The following is a 22,397-nucleotide window of genomic DNA, read 5'->3' on the forward strand; positions in this document are numbered from 1 at the left end:
TCATTACTCGAATCACTGGCGGTGAAGAAGCCGAAAATCTATTCACGGCTAATACCACCCCCAAATTATCACAATTAAAACGTATGCGTCTGTTGGCCAAGCGCTGCCCCCATAACTGAATCGCTACAACAATCGGGAACAACTCAAGCAACACCATGTTTACCGTAAAGCCGGCCTCCACCCATGACGAATCCCAAGGGGCCGCGCACCACTCACCTGCCATAAAGATTCCGAAGCCATGAGACCCTGAAGCGTCCGTGAACAATTCAATGTCAAAATTACTCACCTCCTCCGCCATCCAAAAAGATCTCCCATTGAATTCCTGCAAAAAGGTGACCCATACCTTTAAATCCTCTCTCATTTCCGCAGTCAGCCGAATGCGATGATGAGGTGACGAAACTCCCGCCGTAGCGCTCGATAACCGCCTACAAAAGATGCGCCCCATGGGCATGATTCTGCAGGCAAAGTTCAACTTCCCGAGCAGAGACTGAAGGTCCCTCAGAGTGGTCTTACGTCTAAACACTATTGCCTGGATGGTGACCTGAAGGTCCCTGACCTTATCCAATGGCAAACTGCACTCCATGGCCACCGTATCGATCTGAACCCCCAAGAATTTCAACGTCGTTGTGGGACCCTCCGTTTTTGCGAGCGCGAGGAGAATCCCAAACTTCTCACAAACCTGGTACATAGCTGCTAAAGAGGACGCACACTCGTCCGAGCCCGCCGTCCCCATAAACAAAAAGTCGTCCAAATAATGAATAACCGAGCGGACCCCTGCTACTTCTTTTACCACCCATTCAATAAAACTGCTGAATTTTTCGAAAAAAGAACATGAGATTGCACAACCCATGGGAAGGCAAAGATCAACAAAATACTTACCTTCCCAAAAAATCCCTAACAGCCTAAAACTCGATGGGTGTACTGGCAACAAACGGAAGGCTGCCTCGATATCCGTATTGGCTAAAAGGGAACCCTGACCCAACCTCCTCACCCATCTGAGCGCTACGTCAAACGACGTATACACCACAGACGTGTCCTGTTCCGCTAAGCCGTCGTTGACCGACAACCCTTTTGGAAAGGACAGGTGATGTATGAGGCGGAAAGCACCTGGCTCCCTCTTAGGGACCAACCCCAACGGTGAAACGATTAAACCTTCCAGAGGGCAACAATCAAATGGCCCTGCCACACGATCAGCCGCAATCTCCTTATTCAACTTAGATGACACCACATCAGGCAATGCACATGCTGATTTTAAATTCCTATGAGAGTCTCCGCCCCGCGATGCGCATCGACTAGGTATAACAAAACCGTCTGTGAACCCTAGCCGCAAAAATTTTGCATCCTCTGTACGCGGATACTTACAAAGAAACGGTTCCATCTCTTGAACTCTCACCGGCGTCTTCCCTCTTATTTCCAGCCTCCGTCGTTCTCCCTTTTTTTTTGCTTATAACACCTGGACACCGGGTGTGACCCACCGCAGCCTGAGCACTCGTGTTTAAAACGACACGAGGAACCAAATGTGCATGTGGCATCGTTAAATTGCCATCACAGACCTTTTGTTTTGCTGCCTGATTTTCCAGTGGAACCTGCACCATCGTGCCCTCGAAAGGACTGCGGACTGATGGATGGGATCATCAGACTCATCCACAACTCTATGTCCTTCTGGTTCCAACACACTGACGGGCGAACCGCTTTTCTCTGCCTAAATGCCTCATCATACTTGAGCCAAGCATCACCGCCATACCTCCTATAGGCCTCGCCTATCGCGTTCTGATAACAGAAAAGGGCGGAACAACACTCTGGGTTCTTCTTGCCAATCACACATGCCAGAATTTCAAAAGCCTGCAGCCAATTCTGGAAAGTGCGCGGTATCAAGCGATACCTGCGCCGTTCTTCCTCCTCTTTTTTGGATTCTGTAGTTTTTACTTTATCTAGATTAAACTTGGCCAAGTGTAAAAGAGAAAAAATCTCTACAAACTCCCCTTTCCATATTTTCTCACGAACTTCGGCTTTTAAATGTACTCCAAGCGGGGCACACATACATTTCTGACTTAGCTGCGTCCGCCAACCTGATCACCTCTGTTTCCGCCGATTTCTCAACCTCCCCTTCATTAGTTTGTACAGACACCTCAGCGCTTCCAGACGCCACAGAGGGCAATGTCGCCGGGGCCTGCACCTGCTGCGCATCTAAACTTGCTGCCCCTCTAGTTAAAACTGCCAGCCCTGGCCGCTGCGCAACCATAACTGGGCTATCCCTACTACCTCCTGGCGGCTGTGTTTCCGGTTGAATCGCCCCCCCAAGGCAACAGCAGGAGCCTGCAGCTGCGACTGTCCCCCCCCAAGCCCCAACTGGTGAACCCAGCGCCGCTGGAGGCCGCTGGAGGCCCACCCAGCAAGCTCCTCATGCCTGCCATGAATGTCTCCAGTGCAGGGAGCATCGCTGCCTGAGCACTCAACAACCCCCCACTAACCTGCATCGTCCCTGACTGTGACCCCATCCCCACAACACTTGTCATGCTGGCAAACGGGTTATGAATAGTGGCCTCACCTGGTGGCGCAGGGGTGTGGACCTGCCCGACCGCTGGTCCGGATCCTGGTGCAGCTCCTGTAGCTCCCGCGATTCCTGGCACCATGCTGCTGTGTCCTCCGGTAGCCGCGCCCAGCAGGCCAGTCCCATGTCCTGCCTGGCTGCCCGAGTGATGCGCACCGCTGTCCTGCCGATCATTCCCCCTGCTGGTAGCCGCTGCCTCCTCACCCCTTCTGCTGGCCGCTGTGTCACTCCTCGCAGACGTGTGGGCCACCGCCACACTCTGTGAAGAGGCGGTGCCCGTACTGCTGGAACTACTTCCTCCCCTCTTCTGCTTAGAGGCCTGCGAAGCCTGCTTGGAAGCAGCTGCCGCCCCCGACTTGGCCGATGCTTTTCCCCGTCTGCTGCCACTCGCCGAGCCGCTCTTGGCCTTGGGATTCCTCCCAGCTGACCCGCCTGCGGGAGACTGCTGTTTTGCAGGGGGCGCCTGAGTAGTGATGCTCAAATACCCCTTTTTAAAATTCGAGTTTGGTCGAATTCGAATAGTAAATTATTCGAGGTCAGTCGAATATTCGAGTCGAATAATTTTTACTATTCGATTCGACCTCGGACTTCGAGCTCACTATTTGAGTCGGTATTCGAGCTAACTATTCGAGCTGACTATTCGAATTGGCCTTAAATAGCTTCCCAACACTTGTTTTGAGGGTTAATGATGCAAGAAACATATTTTTTTCCAAGTGACAACAGCAAGTGATTATGTGGGGATGTTCCTTTAAAAAAAAAAAAAGGTGAAAAGAGAAGTTGTGTCCAGAATTTTGTTCAGTACTGTATATACTTCTTCTTCTTCTTCTTCTTTATCTTCTATATCTTCTTCTTCTTCTTCTATATCTTCTTCTTCTTCTTCATCTTCTTCTTCTTCTTCTTCATCTTCTTCATCTTCATCTTCTTCATCTTCATCTTCTTCATCTTCTTCATCTTCATCTTCTTCATCTTCTTCTTCATCTTCTTCATCTTCTTCATCTTCATCTTCTTCATCTTCTTCTTCATCTTCTTCATCTTCTTCTTCTTCTTCTTCTTCATCTTCTTCTTCATCTTCTTCATCTTCTTCTTCATCTTCTTCATCTTCATCTTCTTCATCTTCTTCTTCATCTTCTTCATCTTCATCTTCTTCATCTTCTTCTTCATCTTCTTCATCTTCATCTTCTTCATCTTCTTCTTCTTCTTCTTCTTCTTCTTCTTCATCTTCTTCTTCATCTTCTTCATCTTCTTCTTCATCTTCTTCATCTTCATCTTCTTCATCTTCTTCATCTTCATCTTCTTCATCTTCTTCTTCATCTTCTTCATCTTCTTCATATTCATCTTCTTCATCTTCTTCTTCATCTTCTTCATCTTCATCTTCTTCATCTTCTTCTTCTTCTTCTTCATCTTCTTCTTCATCTTCTTCATCTTCTTCTTCATCTTCTTCATCTTCATCTTCTTCATCTTCATCTTCATCTTCATCTTCTTCATCTTCTTCTTCATCTTCTTCTTCTTCTTCTTCTTCTTCATCTTCTTCTTCATCTTCTTCATCTTCTTCTTCATCTTCTTCATCTTCATCTTCATCTTCTTCATCTTCTTCTTCATCTTCTTCATCTTCTTCATCTTCATCTTCTTCATCTTCTTCTTCATCTTCTTCATCTTCATCTTCTTCTTCTTCTTCTTCTTCTTCTTCTTCTTCATCTTCTTCTTCATCTTCTTCATCTTCTTCTTCATCTTCTTCTTCATCTTCTTCATCTTCTTCTTCATCTTCTTCATCTTCTTCTTCATCTTCTTCATCTTCTTCTTCTTCTTCATCTTCTTCTATATCGTCTTCTTCGTCACTTATTTCTCTTTTCATTTTTTTTTTTTTAAAGAAATGCAGCTATTTTTGAGCGTAACAACAAATAGCTGGTGGCGCACGCATGTTGGAAGCGCCATTGTATGTGCTCCCTGGCAGTGGAAACACACAGACAGCAGGAGGTAAATTTAGCAGCAGGAGGAGGAGGATGAGTGTGTGGCAGCATGCAGTCAATGAGGCAGGCAGCGTGACATAATAGCCCTGGTACCTAGCGGTGATACCATGGCTGTAAATAAACACAACAGGAGGTCCCAGACAGCGGTCGTGCAGCCCACATTGTGTCCAATACACAACTGGGACAACACAGTTTTCAACCCGGGCACCTCAGAAAAATTAAACCTTTTTTTGTAATGGTTTTGTAGTTTTGGTTTTACAACCAATTACACAGATATATAGCTATTTTTTGACGTAATAGCTGGTGGCAGAGTGGCAGCAGAAGGTAAATCTGTGTACCCTGGCGGTGGGAAACACAGACAGACAGCAGCAGCAGCAGGAGGAGGAATGGAGGAGAGTAATTATGTGAGCAGCTATTGTTTGACGTAATAGCTGGTGGCAGTGTGGCAGCAGAAGGTAATTCTGTGTACCCTGGCAGTGGGAAACACAGACAGACAGCAGCAGCAGGAGGAATGGAGGAGTAGTGTGAGTGTGGCAGCAGGTAGGCAGCGTGACATAATAGCCCTGGTACCTAGCGGTGATACCAGGGCCGTAAATAAACACAACAGGAGGTCCCAGACAGCGGTCGTGCAGCCCACATTGTGTCCAATACACAACTGGGACAACACAGTTTTCAACCCGGGCACCTCAGAAAAATTAAACATTTTTTTTTTTTTTAATGGTTTTTTGGTTTTTGGTTTTACAACCAATTTAGCTATTTTTGGACGTAATAGCTGGTGGCAGAGTGGCAGCAGAAGAAGGTAATTCTGTGTACCCTGGCAGTGGGAAACACAGACAGACAGCAGCAGCAGGAGGAGGAATGGAGGAGTAGGCGAGCAGCTATTGTTTGACGTAATAGCTGGTGGCAGAGTGGCAGCAGAAGGTAAATCATCTGTGTACCCTGGCAGTGGGAAACACAGACAGACAGCAGCAGCAGCAGCAGGAGGAGGTATGGAGGAGCAGTGTGAGTGTGGCAGCAGGTAGGCAGCGTGACATAATAGCCCTGGTACCTAGCGGTGATACCAGGGCCGTAAATAAACACAACAGGAGGTCCCAGACAGCGGTCGTGCAGCCCACATTGTGTCCAATACACAACTGGAACAACACAGTTTTCAACCCGGGCACCTCAGAAAAATTAAACCTTTTTTTTTTTTAATGGTTTGTTTGGTTTCGGTTTTGCAACCAATATAGCTATTGTTTGACGTAATAGCTGGTGGCAGAGTGGCAGCAGAAGAAGGTCATTCTGTGTACCCTGGCAGTGGGAAACACAGACAGACAGCAGAAGGGCAGTACACAGCAGCCCACTGTAGGTGTAAAATGTGTGGCTGCAGGCGACGTAATAGTCAAAGTGAACCAGGCTGGCTTAGTGAGCAGGAGCCAGGAGGTGGTAAAGGGTGGTAAGGCACATTAACGATGGTTCCGGCAGCCAGTTCATGTCCCCCTCTCGCCGACAACAGGGGCCAGGAACTCGCCTTCCACCCACGCCTGGTTCATCTTGAGAAACGTCAGTCTGTCCACAGACTTGTGAGACAGACGTGAGCGTTTCTCGGTGACCACGCCACCAGCTGCACTGAAGCAGCGCTCGGACAGCACGCTGGAAGGGGGGCAGGACAGCACTTCCAGGGCGTACTGCGCTAGCTCGCTCCAGATCTCCATGCGCTTGACCCAATACTCCATGGGATCAACAGGGGCATCGCTGTCAAGCCCGCTGTACGACCCCATGTAGTCAGCCACCATGCGGGTCAGGCGCTGGCTGTGACCGGAGGAGGATGCTGCTGCATGCATCTCCTCTCTAGTCACTGCTGCCGGAGCCTCTACAGTCCTGTAGAGCTCGTGGCTGAGAGACAGCAGGTCTGTGGGGCGCTTGCTGCTGCTGGATGCAGGCACCTGCTGCTGCCTCTGTGCTGGCTGCTGGACAGTGGGGGTGGAAGGCTGGGGGAAGGCTTCCTCCAAGCGCTCAACAAGGGCCTGCTGCAAGCTCCTTATTTGTTGCGCTGGGTCTCCTCCTGCAGGCGGCAGGAACTGGCTCAACTTCCCCTTGAGGCGTGGGTCCAACATCATGCTGATCCAGATGTCCTCCCTCTGCTTCATCTGGATCACCCTGGGGTCCCTGCGCAGGCACGCCAGCATGTGCGCTGCCATTGGGAAGAGGCGGGCCACGTCTGCTGGCACATCGACGTCAGTGCTGTCCTCATCCTCCTCCTCTGCCGCCTCATCCTCTCTCCACCCCCGCACCAACTCAGCTGCGCTGTGCTGATCCCCCTCATCAGCAGCCAGGTCAGGGACCTCCACCAAGTCCTCCTCCTCCTCCCCCTCAGAGGTGGACTGCGCAGCTGGTTGCCGCTCCTGCTGGTCCAAGGCTGCCGCTCCCTGTTCCAGCAAACCATCGAGGGCCCTGTTCAGCAGAGAAACCAGGGGCACCCACTCGCAGACCATAGCATGGTCCCTGCTCACCATGTTTGTGGCCTGCAGGAAGGGAGCCAGCACAAAGCACACCTGCTGCATGTGCCTCCAGTCATCATCGGGGACGATGGACGGGATGTTGCTGGTCTTGTCCCTTCTCCGAGCTGCGGAAACAGTGGCCAGGGCAAGGTACTGGTTGACAGCGTGCCTCTGTTCAACCATACGCTCCAACATCGCCAGGGTGGAGTTCCAGCGAGTCGGAACGTCAATGATCAGCCGATGGCGTGGCAGATCCAGCTCCTTTTGCACGTCTTCCAGGCTCGCACAGGCTGCAGCCGAGCGCCGGAAGTGACGCACAACATTCCTTGCCGTTTCCAGCAGTTCGCCCATCCCCTGGTAGGTGCGCAGGAACTTCTGCACCACCAGGTTCAGCACGTGGGCAAGACAGGGGATGTGGGTCAGGTTTCCCCTGTCTATGGCAGCAACCAGATTGGCCCCATTGTCGGACACCACCTCTCCGACTCTGAGGCCTCTGGGGGTCAGCCAAATCCTCTCCTGCTCCTGGAGTTTGGCCAACACGTGGGCTGCCGTCAGCTTGGTCTTGCCAAGGCTGACCAAGTGCAGCAGCGCTTGGCAGTGGCGGGCCTTCACGCTGCTGCTGAGGCGGGGGGTTTGGCCAGGTGTGGCGGAGGATGGCAGAGGATCGGAGGAACCCGCTGCAGTTCCCCTGACCCTGCGGGGTGGCACCACCCACTGTGTTGCTGCTGCTGCTGCTGCTGTGCCCGCTGCTGCTCTCCCATCCTCACCCCCTTCCACCAAGCTGACCCAGTGGACAGTGAAGGACAGGTAGCGGCCTGTCCCGAAGCGGCTGCTCCAGGAGTCCATGGTGACGTGGACCCTTTCACCAACCGCGTGCTCCAGCCCTCGCTCCACATTGGCCATCACAAAGCGGTGCAGTGCTGGAATGGCCTTGCGGGAGAAAAAGTGTCTGCTGGGGAGCTGCCAGTCTGGGGCTGCACAAGCAAGCAGCGCCCGCATGTCGCTCCCCTCCTGCACGAGCGTGTACGGCAGGAGTTGGGAGCACATGGCCCGTGCCAGCAAGCCGTTCAGCTGCCGCACGCGACGGCTGCTGGGAGGCAGAGCCCTAACCACCCCCTGGAAGGACTCGCTCAAAAGGCTCTGGCGTGGCCTTTTGCTGACACGGGAATCACCAGACACAGCGGAGGAGGCCACTGAGGACTGGCTGCCAGAACAGGCCTCAGTGTCGGCGGCAGGAGTTGCAGAGGGGGGAGGAGCAGTGCGTTTCCGCACTCCTGCTGGTGCTGCTGGAGGAGCAGGAGGGCGGGTGGCTGCTGTTGCTGCTGCTGAAGGCTGTGCAGTGATGGGTGTGGTGCCACTGCCAGCACCAGATGCCTTCAGCCTCTGGAACTCCTCATGCTGGTGGAAATGTTTAGCCGCAAGGTGGTTGATCAGCGAGCTGGTGCTGAACTTTAAGGGGTCTGCACCTCTGCTCAACTTCCGCTGACAGTGGTTGCAAGTGGCGTACTTGCTGTACACAGTGGGCATGGTGAAAAAGCGCCAGATTGGTGACAGAAACATCCCCCTACGGCATGGAAGCGCTGCTGCCTGTCTCCCTGTGGTGGTTGGGGGGGGGGCTTGGGTGCGGCTGGTGGTGGTACTGGCTGATGCTGCTGCTGCTGCTGCTGAGCCTGAGACACCAGCAGGCTGTGGGTCGCTGCCAATGCTTGCAATGATGCGCCTCCTTGCAAGGCCCACAAGCGCATCCTCCTCCTCCTCCGAGCTGCTGAGGACGACATCCCCTGGAGGTGGTGGCACCCAGTCTCTGTCTGTCACCGGGTCATCAACATCATCCTCCCCCTCCTCAAACATGTCCTGCTGGGATGATGACCCCCCAAACTCCTCTCCTGATGCATGGATGGGCTGCTTGACTGTCGCCACAGTCTTGCTGTCCAATCCCTCATCCCCCAAAGTGCCCATCAGCATCTCCTCCTCAAAATCGCCAACAACAGCAGACAATTGACTCATCATGCCTGGGGTCAAAAGAGTGCTGAATGAGAGGTCGGCGACTGACGGTGAACTGGCCTCCTCCCCAGACCCTGCTGGGCGGCTGCTGCGAACAGGGGTGGTGGTGGTGGTGGTGGTGAGGGTGGAGGCCTCGGATGCAGAGCTGATGGCGGGCTGCTCATCCTCCGTCATGAGTTGCACCACAGTGTCTGCATCCTTTTCCTCAATGGGACGTTTCCGACCCGGCTGGAGGAAAATCGGAGCAGGTGCTACACGCTGCTGCTGCTGTGTCTCTGCAGCGTGAGTTGCAGATGCTCCTGCTGGGCGGCGCCCAAGGCGTCCACGGCCAGTGGCTATGGGAGGAATGTTAGCCACTGACGCTGCTGCTGCTGCTGCGGAACTGTGCATGGTGGCGCGCCCGCGGCCGCGGCTTGCCACAATGCTGCTCCCTCTCCTCCTGATTCCCTTGCTGCCCTTCCCCTTGCCCAAACCGCGCTGGCTGCCACTTCCAGACATCTTAAATGTTTTGGGCGTATAGACAAAAGTTTTGTAAAAGGGCGGGTGAAAAGTGGGGTACTTTAATGGAGTGGGTTGGTTGGTGAGGTGACTGAGTGAGTGTCCCCTAGTACAGTAAGTAAGTAGTAACAGTCAGGAAGTACAACTAGCAGTTACAATAATCAGTAGTAATCACAAGTAAATTTAGTGTGTGTACACTCAGACAGTGAGTGCACGCACGCAGGAGCTAGTAGCCTATGAACACAGTGACTGAGTGTCCTAGACTCCTAGTACAGTAAGAGTAAGTAGTAACAGTAAGTAGAACTAACTAATTACAATAATCAATCAGCGATCAGAAGGAAATGGAGTGTGGGTGGTGTGTGTACACTCAGACAGTGAGTGACCGCACGCAGGAGCTAGTAGCCTATGAACACAGTGACTGAGTGTCCTAGACTCCTAGTACAGTAAGAGTAAGTAGTAACAGTAAGTACAACTAACTAATTACAATAATCAATCAGCGATCAGAAGGAAATGGAGTGTGGGTGGTGTGTGTACACTCAGACAGTGAGTGACCGCACGCAGGAGCTAGTAGCCTATGAACACAGTGACTGAGTGTCCTAGACTCCTAGTACAGTAAGAGTAAGTAGTAACAGTAAGTAGAACTAACTAATTACAATAATCAATCAGCGATCAGAAGGAAATGGAGTGTGGGTGGTGTGTGTACACTCAGACAGTGAGTGACCGCACGCAGGAGCTAGTAGCCTATGAACACAGTGACTGAGTGTCCTAGACTCCTAGTACAGTAAGAGTAAGTAGTAACAGTAAGTAGAACTAACTAATTACAATAATCAATCAGCGATCAGAAGGAAATGGAGTGTGGGTGGTGTGTGTACACTCAGACAGTGAGTGACCGCACGCAGGAGCTAGTAGCCTATGAACACAGTGACTGAGTGTCCTAGACTCCTAGTATAGTAAGAGTAAGTAGTAACAGTAAGTAGAACTAACTAATTACAATAATCAATCAGCGATCAGAAGGAAATGGAGTGTGGGTGGTGTGTGTACACTCAGACAGTGAGTGACCGCACGCAGGAGCTAGTAGCCTATGAACACAGTGACTGAGTGTCCTAGACTCCTAGTACAGTAAGAGTAAGTAGTAACAGTAAGTAGAACTAACTAATTACAATAATCAATCAGCGATCAGAAGGAAATGGAGTGTGGGTGGTGTGTGTACACTCAGACAGTGAGTGACCGCACGCAGGAGCTAGTAGCCTATGAACACAGTGACTGAGTGTCCTAGACTCCTAGTACAGTAAGAGTAAGTAGTAACAGTAAGTAGAACTAACTAATTACAATAATCAATCAGCGATCAGAAGGAAATGGAGTGTGGGTGGTGTGTGTACACTCAGACAGTGAGTGACCGCACGCAGGAGCTAGTAGCCTATGAACACAGTGACTGAGTGTCCTAGACTCCTAGTACAGTAAGAGTAAGTAGTAACAGTAAGTAGAACTAACTAATTACAATAATCAATCAGCGATCAGAAGGAAATGGAGTGTGGGTGGTGTGTGTACACTCAGACAGTGAGTGACCGCACGCAGGAGCTAGTAGCCTATGAACACAGTGACTGAGTGTCCTAGACTCCTAGTACAGTAAGAGTAAGTAGTAACAGTAAGTAGAACTAACTAATTACAATAATCAATCAGCGATCAGAAGGAAATGGAGTGTGGGTGGTGTGTGTACACTCAGACAGTGAGTGACCGCACGCAGGAGCTAGTAGCCTATGAACACAGTGACTGAGTGTCCTAGACTCCTAGTACAGTAAGAGTAAGTAGTAACAGTAAGTAGAACTAACTAATTACAATAATCAATCAGCGATCAGAAGGAAATGGAGTGTGGGTGGTGTGTGTACACTCAGACAGTGAGTGACCGCACGCAGGAGCTAGTAGCCTATGAACACAGTGACTGAGTGTCCTAGACTCCTAGTACAGTAAGAGTAAGTAGTAACAGTAAGTAGAACTAACTAATTACAATAATCAATCAGCGATCAGAAGGAAATGGAGTGTGGGTGGTGTGTGTACACTCAGACAGTGAGTGACCGCACGCAGGAGCTAGTAGCCTATGAACACAGTGACTGTCTGACTGAGTGTCCTAGACTCCTAGTACAGTAAGAGTAAGTAGTAACAGTAAGTACAACTAACTAACAATAATCTATCAGTAATCAGAAGGAAATAGAGTGTGTGTACACACAGACAGTGAGTGAGTGCACACACGCAGGAGCTAGCTAGTAGCCTATAAACAGTGACAGTCAGTGAGTGTCCTACTCCTAGTACAGTATAACTACAATACTATTAGTAAAGGACAGCAGAAATACTGGTATAGATGAGAGAAATAAACAGAGGACAGCTGCCCACAGAGGCAAGGCCCCCCTGAGGCCTAAACCTGTAAGCTTGCAGCAGCTGCCTGTCTCTAATGTAACACACAAGCTACTAACTAAAATACAATGTCTATCTAACTAACAACAATATAGGTGTATATGGCAGGTGTAGGTGAGCAAAAACGCTAGGTAAATGATCACAATAGAGCACTTGCTAAGCCAAAGCACAAAGGAGCAACTCTCTCTCTGTACAAGTCTCAGGCAAGCATGGAGAAACGTAACATGGCGGCCGCTATTTATAGGGTAGGGGCTGGCCAGGGTCCCCCTCTGTGATTGGCTGCCGTCAGAGGGCCTGGGAGCCCTCTGATTGGCTCTAAGGACATCAATCTGGGCTATGACGCTATTCGAGCTCGGTACCGAGCTCGAATAGCGCCGAGTTGCTCGAATAGCTCGAATAGTGAATGGGCTATTCGAGTGTACTCGGATAGCCCATTCGAATAGCTCCAGCTATTCGGAGCTCGAATACCGAGCTCGAATAGCTGAAAAAGAGCTCGAATATTCGAGCTACTCGAATATTCGAGCTCTGCTGAGCACCACTGCGCCTGAGGATCCTGCACAGGGCTACCGCTCCTCCTCAGCGACCGGGTGGTCGGCTCCGGGCTCAGACGATCGGGAGGTCTGGAAGTCCTTCGACCGCGCTCCTCCTGCTGTCCGCTGGGCCCTGCAGACATGGCCGCCAGCTGAGTCTGGATCCACTCCGGGCCCCTAGATGCAGCCTCCGCACGGATCCGATCCACTAAGGCCTCAATCTCCGACATCCTGCAGCAGGCAAGGGTAGGTCCACTCAGCTTTCTTCCTATCGCCTGACTGAATAACTCCACCCCCCACCCGCCTCTTCTCCCTAGCACCCCTAATGCTCCTCCTTTACGAAATCCCACCTCCTCCTTCTAACCTTAACCCTTTTCTTCCCATGCAGGCCACACTATCATGTGTAGGCCCTTCAGACTGCATTGCACTACGCTTACAGGCCTTTTCTTGAGCCTGCATGCATTTTTCATCAGTGTCAGTTGTCGGGCCAGAACATCCCCATCTTCCCAGACTGTTTCATTCTACTGTAGTTGTAGAGGTACTGGGTGACGGCTTTCTTCTGTTCTAGCAGGCGGGAGAACATGAGCAGGGTCGAATTCCAGCGAGTCGGGCTATCGCAAATCAGGCGTCTCACCGACAAGTTGTTTTTCCGCTGAATTTCCGCAAAGCGTGCCATGGCTGTGTAAGACCGCCTCAAATGCCCACAGAACTTCCTGGCCTGCTTCAGGACATCCGCTAAGCCAGGGTACTTTGACACAAATCTTTGAACAACTAGATTCATGACATGTGCCATGCAGGGTATGTGTGTCAGCTTCCCCATATGCAAAGCGGCAAGCAGATTGCTGCCGTTGTCGCACACCACGTTGCCTATCTCCAGGTGGTGCGGTGTCAGCCACTCATCCACCTGTTTCTTAAGAGCAGCCAGGAGAGCTGCTCCAGTGTGACTCTCCGCTTTGAGGCAAGACATGTCTAAGATGGCGTGACACCGTCGTACCTGGCATGCAGCATAGGCCCTGCGGAGCTGGGACTGTGTAGCTGGAGAGAACTGCCACTCAGCCAAGGAGGAGGAGGACAGCGAAGAGCATGTAGCAGGAGGAGAGGAGGTGGCAGGAGGCCTGCCTGCAAGCCGTGGAGGTGTCACAATTTGGTCCGCTGCGCCCTGCTTGCCATCGTTCACCAGGTTGACCCAATGGGCTGTGTACGTAATGTAGCGGCCCTGCCCGTGCTTGGCAGACCAGGCATCCGTGGTCAGGTGTACCCTTGACCCAACGCTCTTCGCAAGAGATGACACCACTTGCCTCTCAACTTCACGCAGGGCCGGATTTGGACTTCCCAGTGCCCTAGGCCCGGTACCACCAACCGCCCCCCCTCCCCCCCCCCCCCCCACACACACACACACACACACACACTCAGGATGCATACACACATCAGACCATAGTCTTTGGAAAATGAAGGATCACAGACCAATTTTACCCCCTTCCATGTAGTATGAGGGCCATACCTACAAAGTCTATTCTATTGAGCTGAACTCCCCATCAGATAGAAATCTTTGCAAGATGCTGCACACAAAGATGCTGTACACATGCAACAGATCAGTATCTGCAAAAGATCTGTTCCTGCAAAAGATTCGTTTCTGCAAAATGCATTCATAGTCTATGATATCTGCAGATCCTCATACACACCTTGTTTAACCACTTGCCGACCGCACGCTTATACCGTGCGTCGGCAAAGTGGCAGCTGCAGGACCAGCGACGCAGTATTGCGTCGCCAGCTGCAGCCTAATTAATCAGGAAGCAGCCGCTCGTACGAGCGGCTGCTTCCTGTCAATTCACGGCGGGGGGCTCCGTGAATAGCCTGCGGGCCGCCGATGGCGGCTCGCAGGCTAAATGTAAACACAAGCGGAAATAATCCGCTTTGTTTACATTTGTACGGCGCTGCTGCGCAGCAGCGCCGTAAGGCAGATCGGCGATCCCCGGCCAATCAGCGGCCGGGGATCGCCTCCATGTGACAGGGGACGTCCTGTCACTGGCTGCACAGGACGGATAGCGTCCTGTGCAGCCCAGATCTCCCGGGGGTGGCAGGTAGGAGAGGGAGGGGGAGGATTTCGCCGCGGAGGGGGGCTTTGAGGTGCCCCCCCCGCAAAATGCCAGCCAGGAGGAGCGATCAGACCCCCCTGCACATCATCCCCCTAGTGGGGAAAAAAGGGGGGCGATCTGATCGCTCTGAGTGCCCTTTGATCTGTGCTGGGGGCTGCAGAGCCCACCCAGCACAGATCACCTAAAACAGCGCTGGTCCTTAAGGGGGGGTAAAGGGTGGGTCCTCAAGTGGTTAACAAACATTCATCTGCAGATCAGATCCACCAGGATGGATCTTCAGATCTGCAGATGATTGTCTGATCTGCAGATAATTGTCTGTTAAACAAGGTGTGTATGAGGATCTGCAGATATCATAGACTATGAATGCATTTTGCAGGAACGGATCTTTTGCAGGAACAGATCTTTTGCAGATATTGATCTTTTGAACGTGTTCAGCATCTTGCAAAGATTTTTATCTGATGGGGAGTTCAGCTCCATAGAATAGACTGTGTAGGTATGGCTCTCATACTCAATGGAAGGGGGTGAAATTGGTCTGTGATCTTTCATTTTCCAAAGACTGTGGTCTGATGTGTGTATGAGCCTTTAGGAAAATGAAAGATCACAGACCAATTTTACCCCCTTCCATGTAGTATGAGAGCCATACCTACACAGTCTATTCTATGGAGCTGAACTCCCCATCAGACAGAAATCTTTGCAAGATGCTGCACACAAAGATGCTGTACACATTCAAAAGATCAGTATCTGCAAAAGATCTGTTCCTGCAAAATGCATTCATAGTCTATGATATCTGCAGATCATCATACACACCTTGTTTAACAGACATTCATCTGCAGATCCGATCCACCAGGATGGATTTTCAGATCTGCAGATGATTGTCTGATCTGCAGATGAATGTCAGTTAAACAAGGTGTGTATGATGATCTGCAGATCTCATAGACTATGAATGCAATTTGCAGGAACGGATCTGTGGCAGGAACAGATCTTTTGCAGATACTGATCTTTTGTGTCTGTACAGCATCTGTGTGTGCAGCATCTTGCAAAGATTTCTGTCTGATGGGGAGTTCAGCTCCATAGAAAAGACTGTGTAGAGTATGGCTCTCATACTACATGAAGGGTGGTAAGATTGGACTGTGATCTTTCATTTTCCAAAGACTATAGTCTGATATGTGTATGAGCCTTAACGATCACTTGTTTGCAGGATACCTATGAATGTTTTCTCTCTGAAAAATGATGAATGATTGTTTTTCCTGTTAGAGCAGTGAGTCCCTAATGCCTGGTACGCACCAGATAGATAGGTTGAATCGATTTTCCGATCACTTATACAAAGTCGATTAGAAAAATGATCAGAAATCAGATTAGACCTGTCAGAAATAATCAATTTGAACCCATCTATCTGATGGCAAATTGCATGGTGTGTACCAGGCATGAAGTAGCAGAGCGGCATTCATCTCCCTCTCTGCTCTTCTGTAATCACAGATCTGTTGCATTTATTTTATAGTATTTATTGTACTGATTCTTTCACAGGTGTTTTTTTACTGTTTGCCAACACGGTACAAATATATTTTTTTTAATTTTTATTGTATGTTATTACTTTTGGTATACAAAACAGAATGTAACAATACAAAAGTATACAACAGTACATTTGTAATTATAATTATAGAGAAGTTGTCTATCTCCTAGGTTCTCAACATGCGGTACGCGTACCCCAGGGGGTACTTCTGATGGGTCCAGGGGGTACTCAGGCTTGATATACTTAACCAAGAATAACAAATTTAGAGATTTAGAAAATTATAACTCTTATTTAAACAACATCAAAATAGTATTTTAGCTAATTAAAAGCAATAATAAATGCTTGCACATTGTTTAGAACCAATTATCATGTACTACGATTAAATATATATTTGTCAAGGGGTACTTGTGATCATGTTTACTATGCTAGGGGGTACTCGATGAGTACAGGGTTTTAAAAGGGGTACACACTTATAAAATGTTGAGAAACACTGCTCTATCTCATACTAGACTACTGCTGCCTTTAAAATGAGCCAGCAAGGGGTTAAGATTTAGCTTAGAAGGGGCTGCCATAAATCTCTCTAAGGAAAAAAAACCCTTATCTGTTTAAGATTTACAATCCAGGGGGAGAGAGGAGAAGGAATGGCTCAAGTCATTAACAGAATCTGACCAGCAATACATTGTTTAGCCCAGCTTGAGTTGTAAAGTGGAAATAATTCTGTTAAAATGTTTGCTTTTACTGGATCAGAAATTGTCTACATTGTGATCCATGTTTCTCTCACCCCTGGCAATAAACTGAAGCGTGTATGTTCAGTAGATAGCACTGTCTCATCGCACACCACGAAGTAAGGAAAATACACGGAGCTCTGGAATTCTGACTGTGTGTGTGCAGCAAAGCCGGGCGCTTTGGAGCAGGAGAAATGATTTATTTTGACATGCAGCCTCTTATCTCTCTCAGGTCCTGCCGCCCTTTTATCCTTCTGATTTTTTTCCGCCCTAGGCCGTGACCTTTGTGGCCTTTGCAGAAATCTGGCCCTGACTTCACGGTGCAGTTGGGGTATGGCCTTTCTAGAAAAATAAGTGCGGCCTGGCATCTTCCACTGCGGTGTTCCGATGGCCACAAATTTACGGAAGGCCTCAGAGTCCACCAGCCGGTATGGTAACAGCTGGCGAGCTAACAGTTCTGCCACGCCAGCTGTCAGACGCCGGGCAAGGGGGTGACTGGCCAAAAGTGGCTTCTTCCGCTCAAACATTTCCTTCACGGACACCTGACTGCTGCTGTGGGCAGAGGAGCAGGAAGCGCTCAAGGGCAGAGGCGGAGTGGAGGAGGGTGCCTGTGAAGTTGCAAGGGAGAAAGCGGCAGAAGCAGATGATGCACCTGAAGGAGGAAGAGGAGAAGGAGGGTGACTTTTCTTTTGTGTGCTGCTGCTGCTTTTGCTCAGGTGGCCATCCCATTGCTGTTTGTGCCTTTTCTCCAGGTGCCTTCGTAAGGCACTTGTCCCTACGTGAGTGTTGGCCTTTCCACGGCTCAATTTTTGTTGGCAGAGCGAACAGATGGCTTTGCTCCGATCTGAGGCACACACATTAAAAAATTTCCACACCGCTGAGCCACCTTGGGATGTGGGCACTATGGGGACCTCAGCAGCTGATGCTGAAGGGCAAGTTGGCTGGCTGTACATAGGTGGCGATACATGGTGCCGGACACTGCCACCAGCTGTTTCTGACAAAGAGCTGCCCCAGCTTTTTTCAGCAACTTCTCTCCTCCTACTACTCTCTGACTCCCTCTCTGAACTGTCCCCCTCTTCATCTCCTCTATTGGGAACATACAGAGGATCCGTATCATCGTCATCATCGTAATCATCCTGCCCAGCTTCGCTTGCCTCAGAAAAATCCAAACATGCACCATCAGTAGGTCCTTCATCCTCCTTACACGTTACATCCATAGTGTTGCCACGTAACTCAGACATATGAGCTGGTGAAAATTCATCTGGCTGTAACAACAATGGCTGTGCATCAGTGATTTCAACACTAAATAATTCTTGCGAAGTGTCAAATGCAGCGGAAGTGGTGCTAGTAGTAGCGCTGGTGGCTGAGCAAGATGAGGTGTTCTGTGTCGCTAAATACTCAACCACGTCCTGACAATCTTGGGAGGTGATGGGACGTGCCTTCTTCCGAGCACTGTACTGTGGGCCAGGTCCACACGAAATTACATTTACACGACCTCGCACAGACCTGCCGGGTGGCCTTCCTCTGGCTCTGGCACTACCTCTTCCTCTACCTGTTTTGTCCATATCGGGTATGCACGGAGTGGTATATCACACTGCGTGCACTCACGTAGGTAGGTGGGTTCACTTAACTGCACAGGTATGCGCACTGATGCGGTGGGTTCACTGAACAGAACAGGTATGCAGTTGCGGGTTACAGAACAGGTATGCAGTGGCAGGTTCACTGAACAGGTATACAGTGGCGGGTTCACTGAACAGAACAGGTATGCAGTGGCGGGTTCACTGAACAGAACAGGTATACAGTGGCGGGTTCACTGAACACAACAGGTATGCAGTGGCGGGTTCACTGAACAGAACAGGTATACAGTGGCAGGTTCACTGAACAGAACAGGTATACAGTGGCGGGTTCACTGAACACAACAGGTATGCAGTGGCGGGTTCACTGAACAGGTATACAGTGGCGGGTTCACTGAACAGAACAGGTATACAGTGGCGGGTTCACTGAACACAACAGGTATGCAGTGGCGGGTTAACTGAACAGGTATACAGTGGCGGGTTCACTGAACACAACATGTATGCAGTGGCGGGTTAACTGAACAGGTGTACAGTGGCGGGTTCACTGAACAGAACAGGTATGCAGTGGCGGGTTCACTGAACAGAACAGGTATGCAGTGGCGGGTTCACTGAACAGGAATACAGTGGCGGGTTCACTGAACAGAACAGGTATGCAGTGGCGGGTTCACTGAACAGAACAGGTATGCAGTGGTGGGTTCACAGAACAGGTATGCAGTGGCAGTTTCACTGAACAGGTATACAGTGGCGGGTTCACTGAACAGAACAGGTATACAGTGGCAGGTTCACTGAACAGAACAGGTATACAGTGGCGGGTTCACTGAACACAACAGGTATGCAGTGGCGGGTTAACTGAACAGGTATACAGTGGTGGGTTCACTGAACAGAACAGGTATGCAGTGGCGGGTTCACTGAACAGGAATACAGTGGCGGGTTCACTGAACAGAACAGGTATGCAGTGGCGGGTTCACTGAACAGAACAGGTATGCAGTGGTGGGTTCACAGAACAGGTATGCAGTGGCAGGTTCACTGAGCAGGAATACAGTGGTGGGTTCACTGAACAGAACAGGTATGCAGTGGCGGGTTCACTGAACAGTACAGGTATGCAGTGGCAGGTTCACTGAACAGGTATGCAGTGGCAGGTTCACAGAACAGGTATGCAGTGGCAGGTTCACTGAACAGGTATGCAGTGGTGGGTTCACTGAACAGGTATGCAGTGGTGGGTTCACTGAACAGGTATGCAGTGGTGGGTTCACAGTACAGGTATGCAGTGGTGGGTTCACAGAACAGGTATGCAGTGGCAGGTTCACTGAACAGGTATGCAGGTATCCAGTGGGCTCACTGAACAGAACAGGTATGGTGGGCTCACTGAACAGAACAGGTATGCAGCCAGGAACAAGCTAAGCCTAACTAATCTTTCCCTATGAGAGACAGTCTGCAGCAGCTTGCCCTACTCTCACTAATGCAGGCACACGAGTGAGCGTAATGGCCGCCGCTGGCTGCCTTTTATTAGGGGGGGAGTGGCTCCAGGGGCTAGTGTAGCCTAATTGGCTACACTGGGCCTGCTGACTGTGATGTAGAGGGTCAAAGTTGACCCTCATGGTGCATTATGGGGCGAACCGAACTTCCGCAAAACTTCGCCTGCGGGACGCGAACGCGAACCACTGAAGTTCGCATGGAACCGTTCGCAGGCGAACTGTTCGGCCCAACTCTAGTAGGTAGTAGAGCTGCCCCAGTGTAGGTAGTAGAGCTGCCCCAGTATAGGTAGTAGAGCTGCTCCAATATAGGTAGTAGAGCTACCCCAGTATGGGTAGTAGAGCTGCCCCAGTATAGGTAGTAGAGCTGCCCCAGTGTAGGTAGTAGAGCTGCCCCAGTGTAGGTAGTAGAGCTGCCCCAGTGTAGGTAGTAGAGCTGCCCCAGTATAGGTAGTAGAGCTGCCCCAGTGTAGGTAGTAGAGCTGCCCCAGTGTAGGTAAACAAGATTTGTGTTTTTTTATCTACAGTAGTGCTTTCTATTTTTAAAGTGGATTTGGTAAAACTGAGAAAGATGTGTAACCACCCCCCATTCCTCTTTTTCCCATTAAAATGCATAGAAAACAAACTGTCATACAATGAAGTCTAGTTTGTCTTGAAAAAAAAAGAAAAAGATATATATTTCAGTTAGGTGTCATAAGTAGGGATAAAGTTATTGCTGATTAAATCGGGACATAGCTAAAATGTCAAAACTGCTCTGGTCCATTAGTGGGAAGCAAGGTGTAGATGTGATGTGGTTAAATCAGATTTGTTTTAATTTACTTGTTTATTTTTTTATACAAATGTATTGTTTTTAATATAACTTATTTTTTTTTCAGATCCCACACCTCCAGGATCTCTTGTCAATCATTACAATGGGTCAGGTGTGGTTTACCTTGAATGGGGAGAACCGGCAGACATGAGTGATGTTCAAAAGTCCTTCAATATCACTATTGTGAAGGATAATGCTCAGCAATCTCGGACGTTGATAAATATATACAATTTCTCCTCACCTGTAACCATAACTAACGACACACCAGCTGTCTACATCACTGACCTGAAACCAGGGAATTATAACTTCACCATTGTGACTGTAGCTGCACGCCAATACACAAGCTCTCCAAGGACCAATTCTATATATGTACCTGTTAGTGGCTTATCTTCTACTGGTGATACTACTGACAGAAAAGGTAACTTGGAACCTTAGTTGTGTCATCTCGTATTCTTTTTCTGTATATATACTCATTCTTAAAGAGGAACTCCAGTGAAAATAATGTAATAAAAAAGTGCTTCATTTTTACAATAATTATGTATAAATGATTAAGTCAGTGTTTGTAAAATCTTTTAAATCAATGATTTACATTTTGACATTTATTACATGGTGACATTTTTACTGTTGGCAGGCTATGTCGCTGCTGCATGTTTTTTTGGCAGTTGGAAACAGCTGTAAACTGCTATTTCCCACAATGCAATTAGGTTCACAGACAAGAAACTGCCAGGAGTACCACGGTCCTCAGAGTTTCTTGTGGGAGGGGTTTCACCACAATATCAGTCATACAGTGCCCCTGATGGTCTGTTTGTGAAAAGGAATAGATTTTTCATGTAAAAGGGGGTATCAGCTACTGATTGGGATAAAGTTCAATTCTTGGTCGGAGTTTCTCTTTAAGGGGAATCTGAAGTGAAAATAAACTTATGATATAATGGGCTTGATTTACTAAGACAAATAGCATGCCTTATCCGAGTTAACATGCCTTATCAGAGATAACACGTCTTATCAAAGTTAACATGCCTTATCAGAGTAGCAAAGCAAGCACTACGAACCCGCAGGGGCTCAGGGCAGGACAAATGGAGCTCCGGTCATTGCCAATTAGCAGGCATAAGTTTGTAGCGCTTGCTATGCTTCTCTGATAAGGCGTGTAAACTTTGATAAGGCATATTAATGTATAAGGCATGCTATTTGTCTTAGTGAATTAAGCTCAATGAGTTGTATGTGTAGTGCAGCTGAGAACTAGAACATTAGTTGCAAATAACAGAATCTCATATTGTTTCCAGTACAGGAAGAGTTAAAGTGTAGCTGTTGGGCATAAAATAAAAAATCAATAAGGATGCTAACCAGGCAATCCAAAAATTTAAAATCACTATTACTTTTCTTGTTGATAAATGATCATTCCCCAGTTTACCTGACTCTTATATGGTGCATTGCTGCACAAAGGAAGTTGCAGGGCATGCTGGGTTGTCTTGTTTTGCTTCTTTACTTCTTCTCAGACTTAACTAATGCAGCCTGATTGGCTAAAGCCTCTTTCCCTCCTGTTTTCCCCTCCCACATCTCTGTTCCTCTCTGATTGGCCATTATTTCTAATGATGAGACAATGCACTTTCTGTTGCAGAACTAGGTGGAAGTGCCTGAAGACTGGGAGGAGGGCAGGCAATGCATACACTATCACGCAGGGGAAAGTAAGGGAGGAAATTACATCAGGATTGGCTTCAAGATAGACACAGTTAAATGGAGAATCCTAAGAAGTATTCTATCTTTTTTTTTACTATA

The 22,397-nt window shown here is 49.1% G+C and overlaps 1 protein-coding gene across 1 annotated transcript in view; it reads left to right on the forward strand.

The window, feature by feature from the left end:
- Positions 1 to 22,397, forward strand: part of LOC137538252 (receptor-type tyrosine-protein phosphatase eta-like) — a 114,204-nt gene that overhangs the window by 37,518 nt on the left and 54,289 nt on the right. The window contains exon 6 of the mRNA XM_068260311.1: positions 20,692 to 21,042. Coding sequence (XP_068116412.1) covers positions 20,692 to 21,042 — 351 coding nt within the window. The remainder of the gene's footprint in view (positions 1 to 20,691; positions 21,043 to 22,397) is intronic.

The sequence above is a fragment of the Hyperolius riggenbachi genome, chromosome 11 (assembly GCF_040937935.1).
Source record: "Hyperolius riggenbachi isolate aHypRig1 chromosome 11, aHypRig1.pri, whole genome shotgun sequence".
NCBI lineage: Eukaryota > Metazoa > Chordata > Amphibia > Anura > Hyperoliidae > Hyperolius > Hyperolius riggenbachi.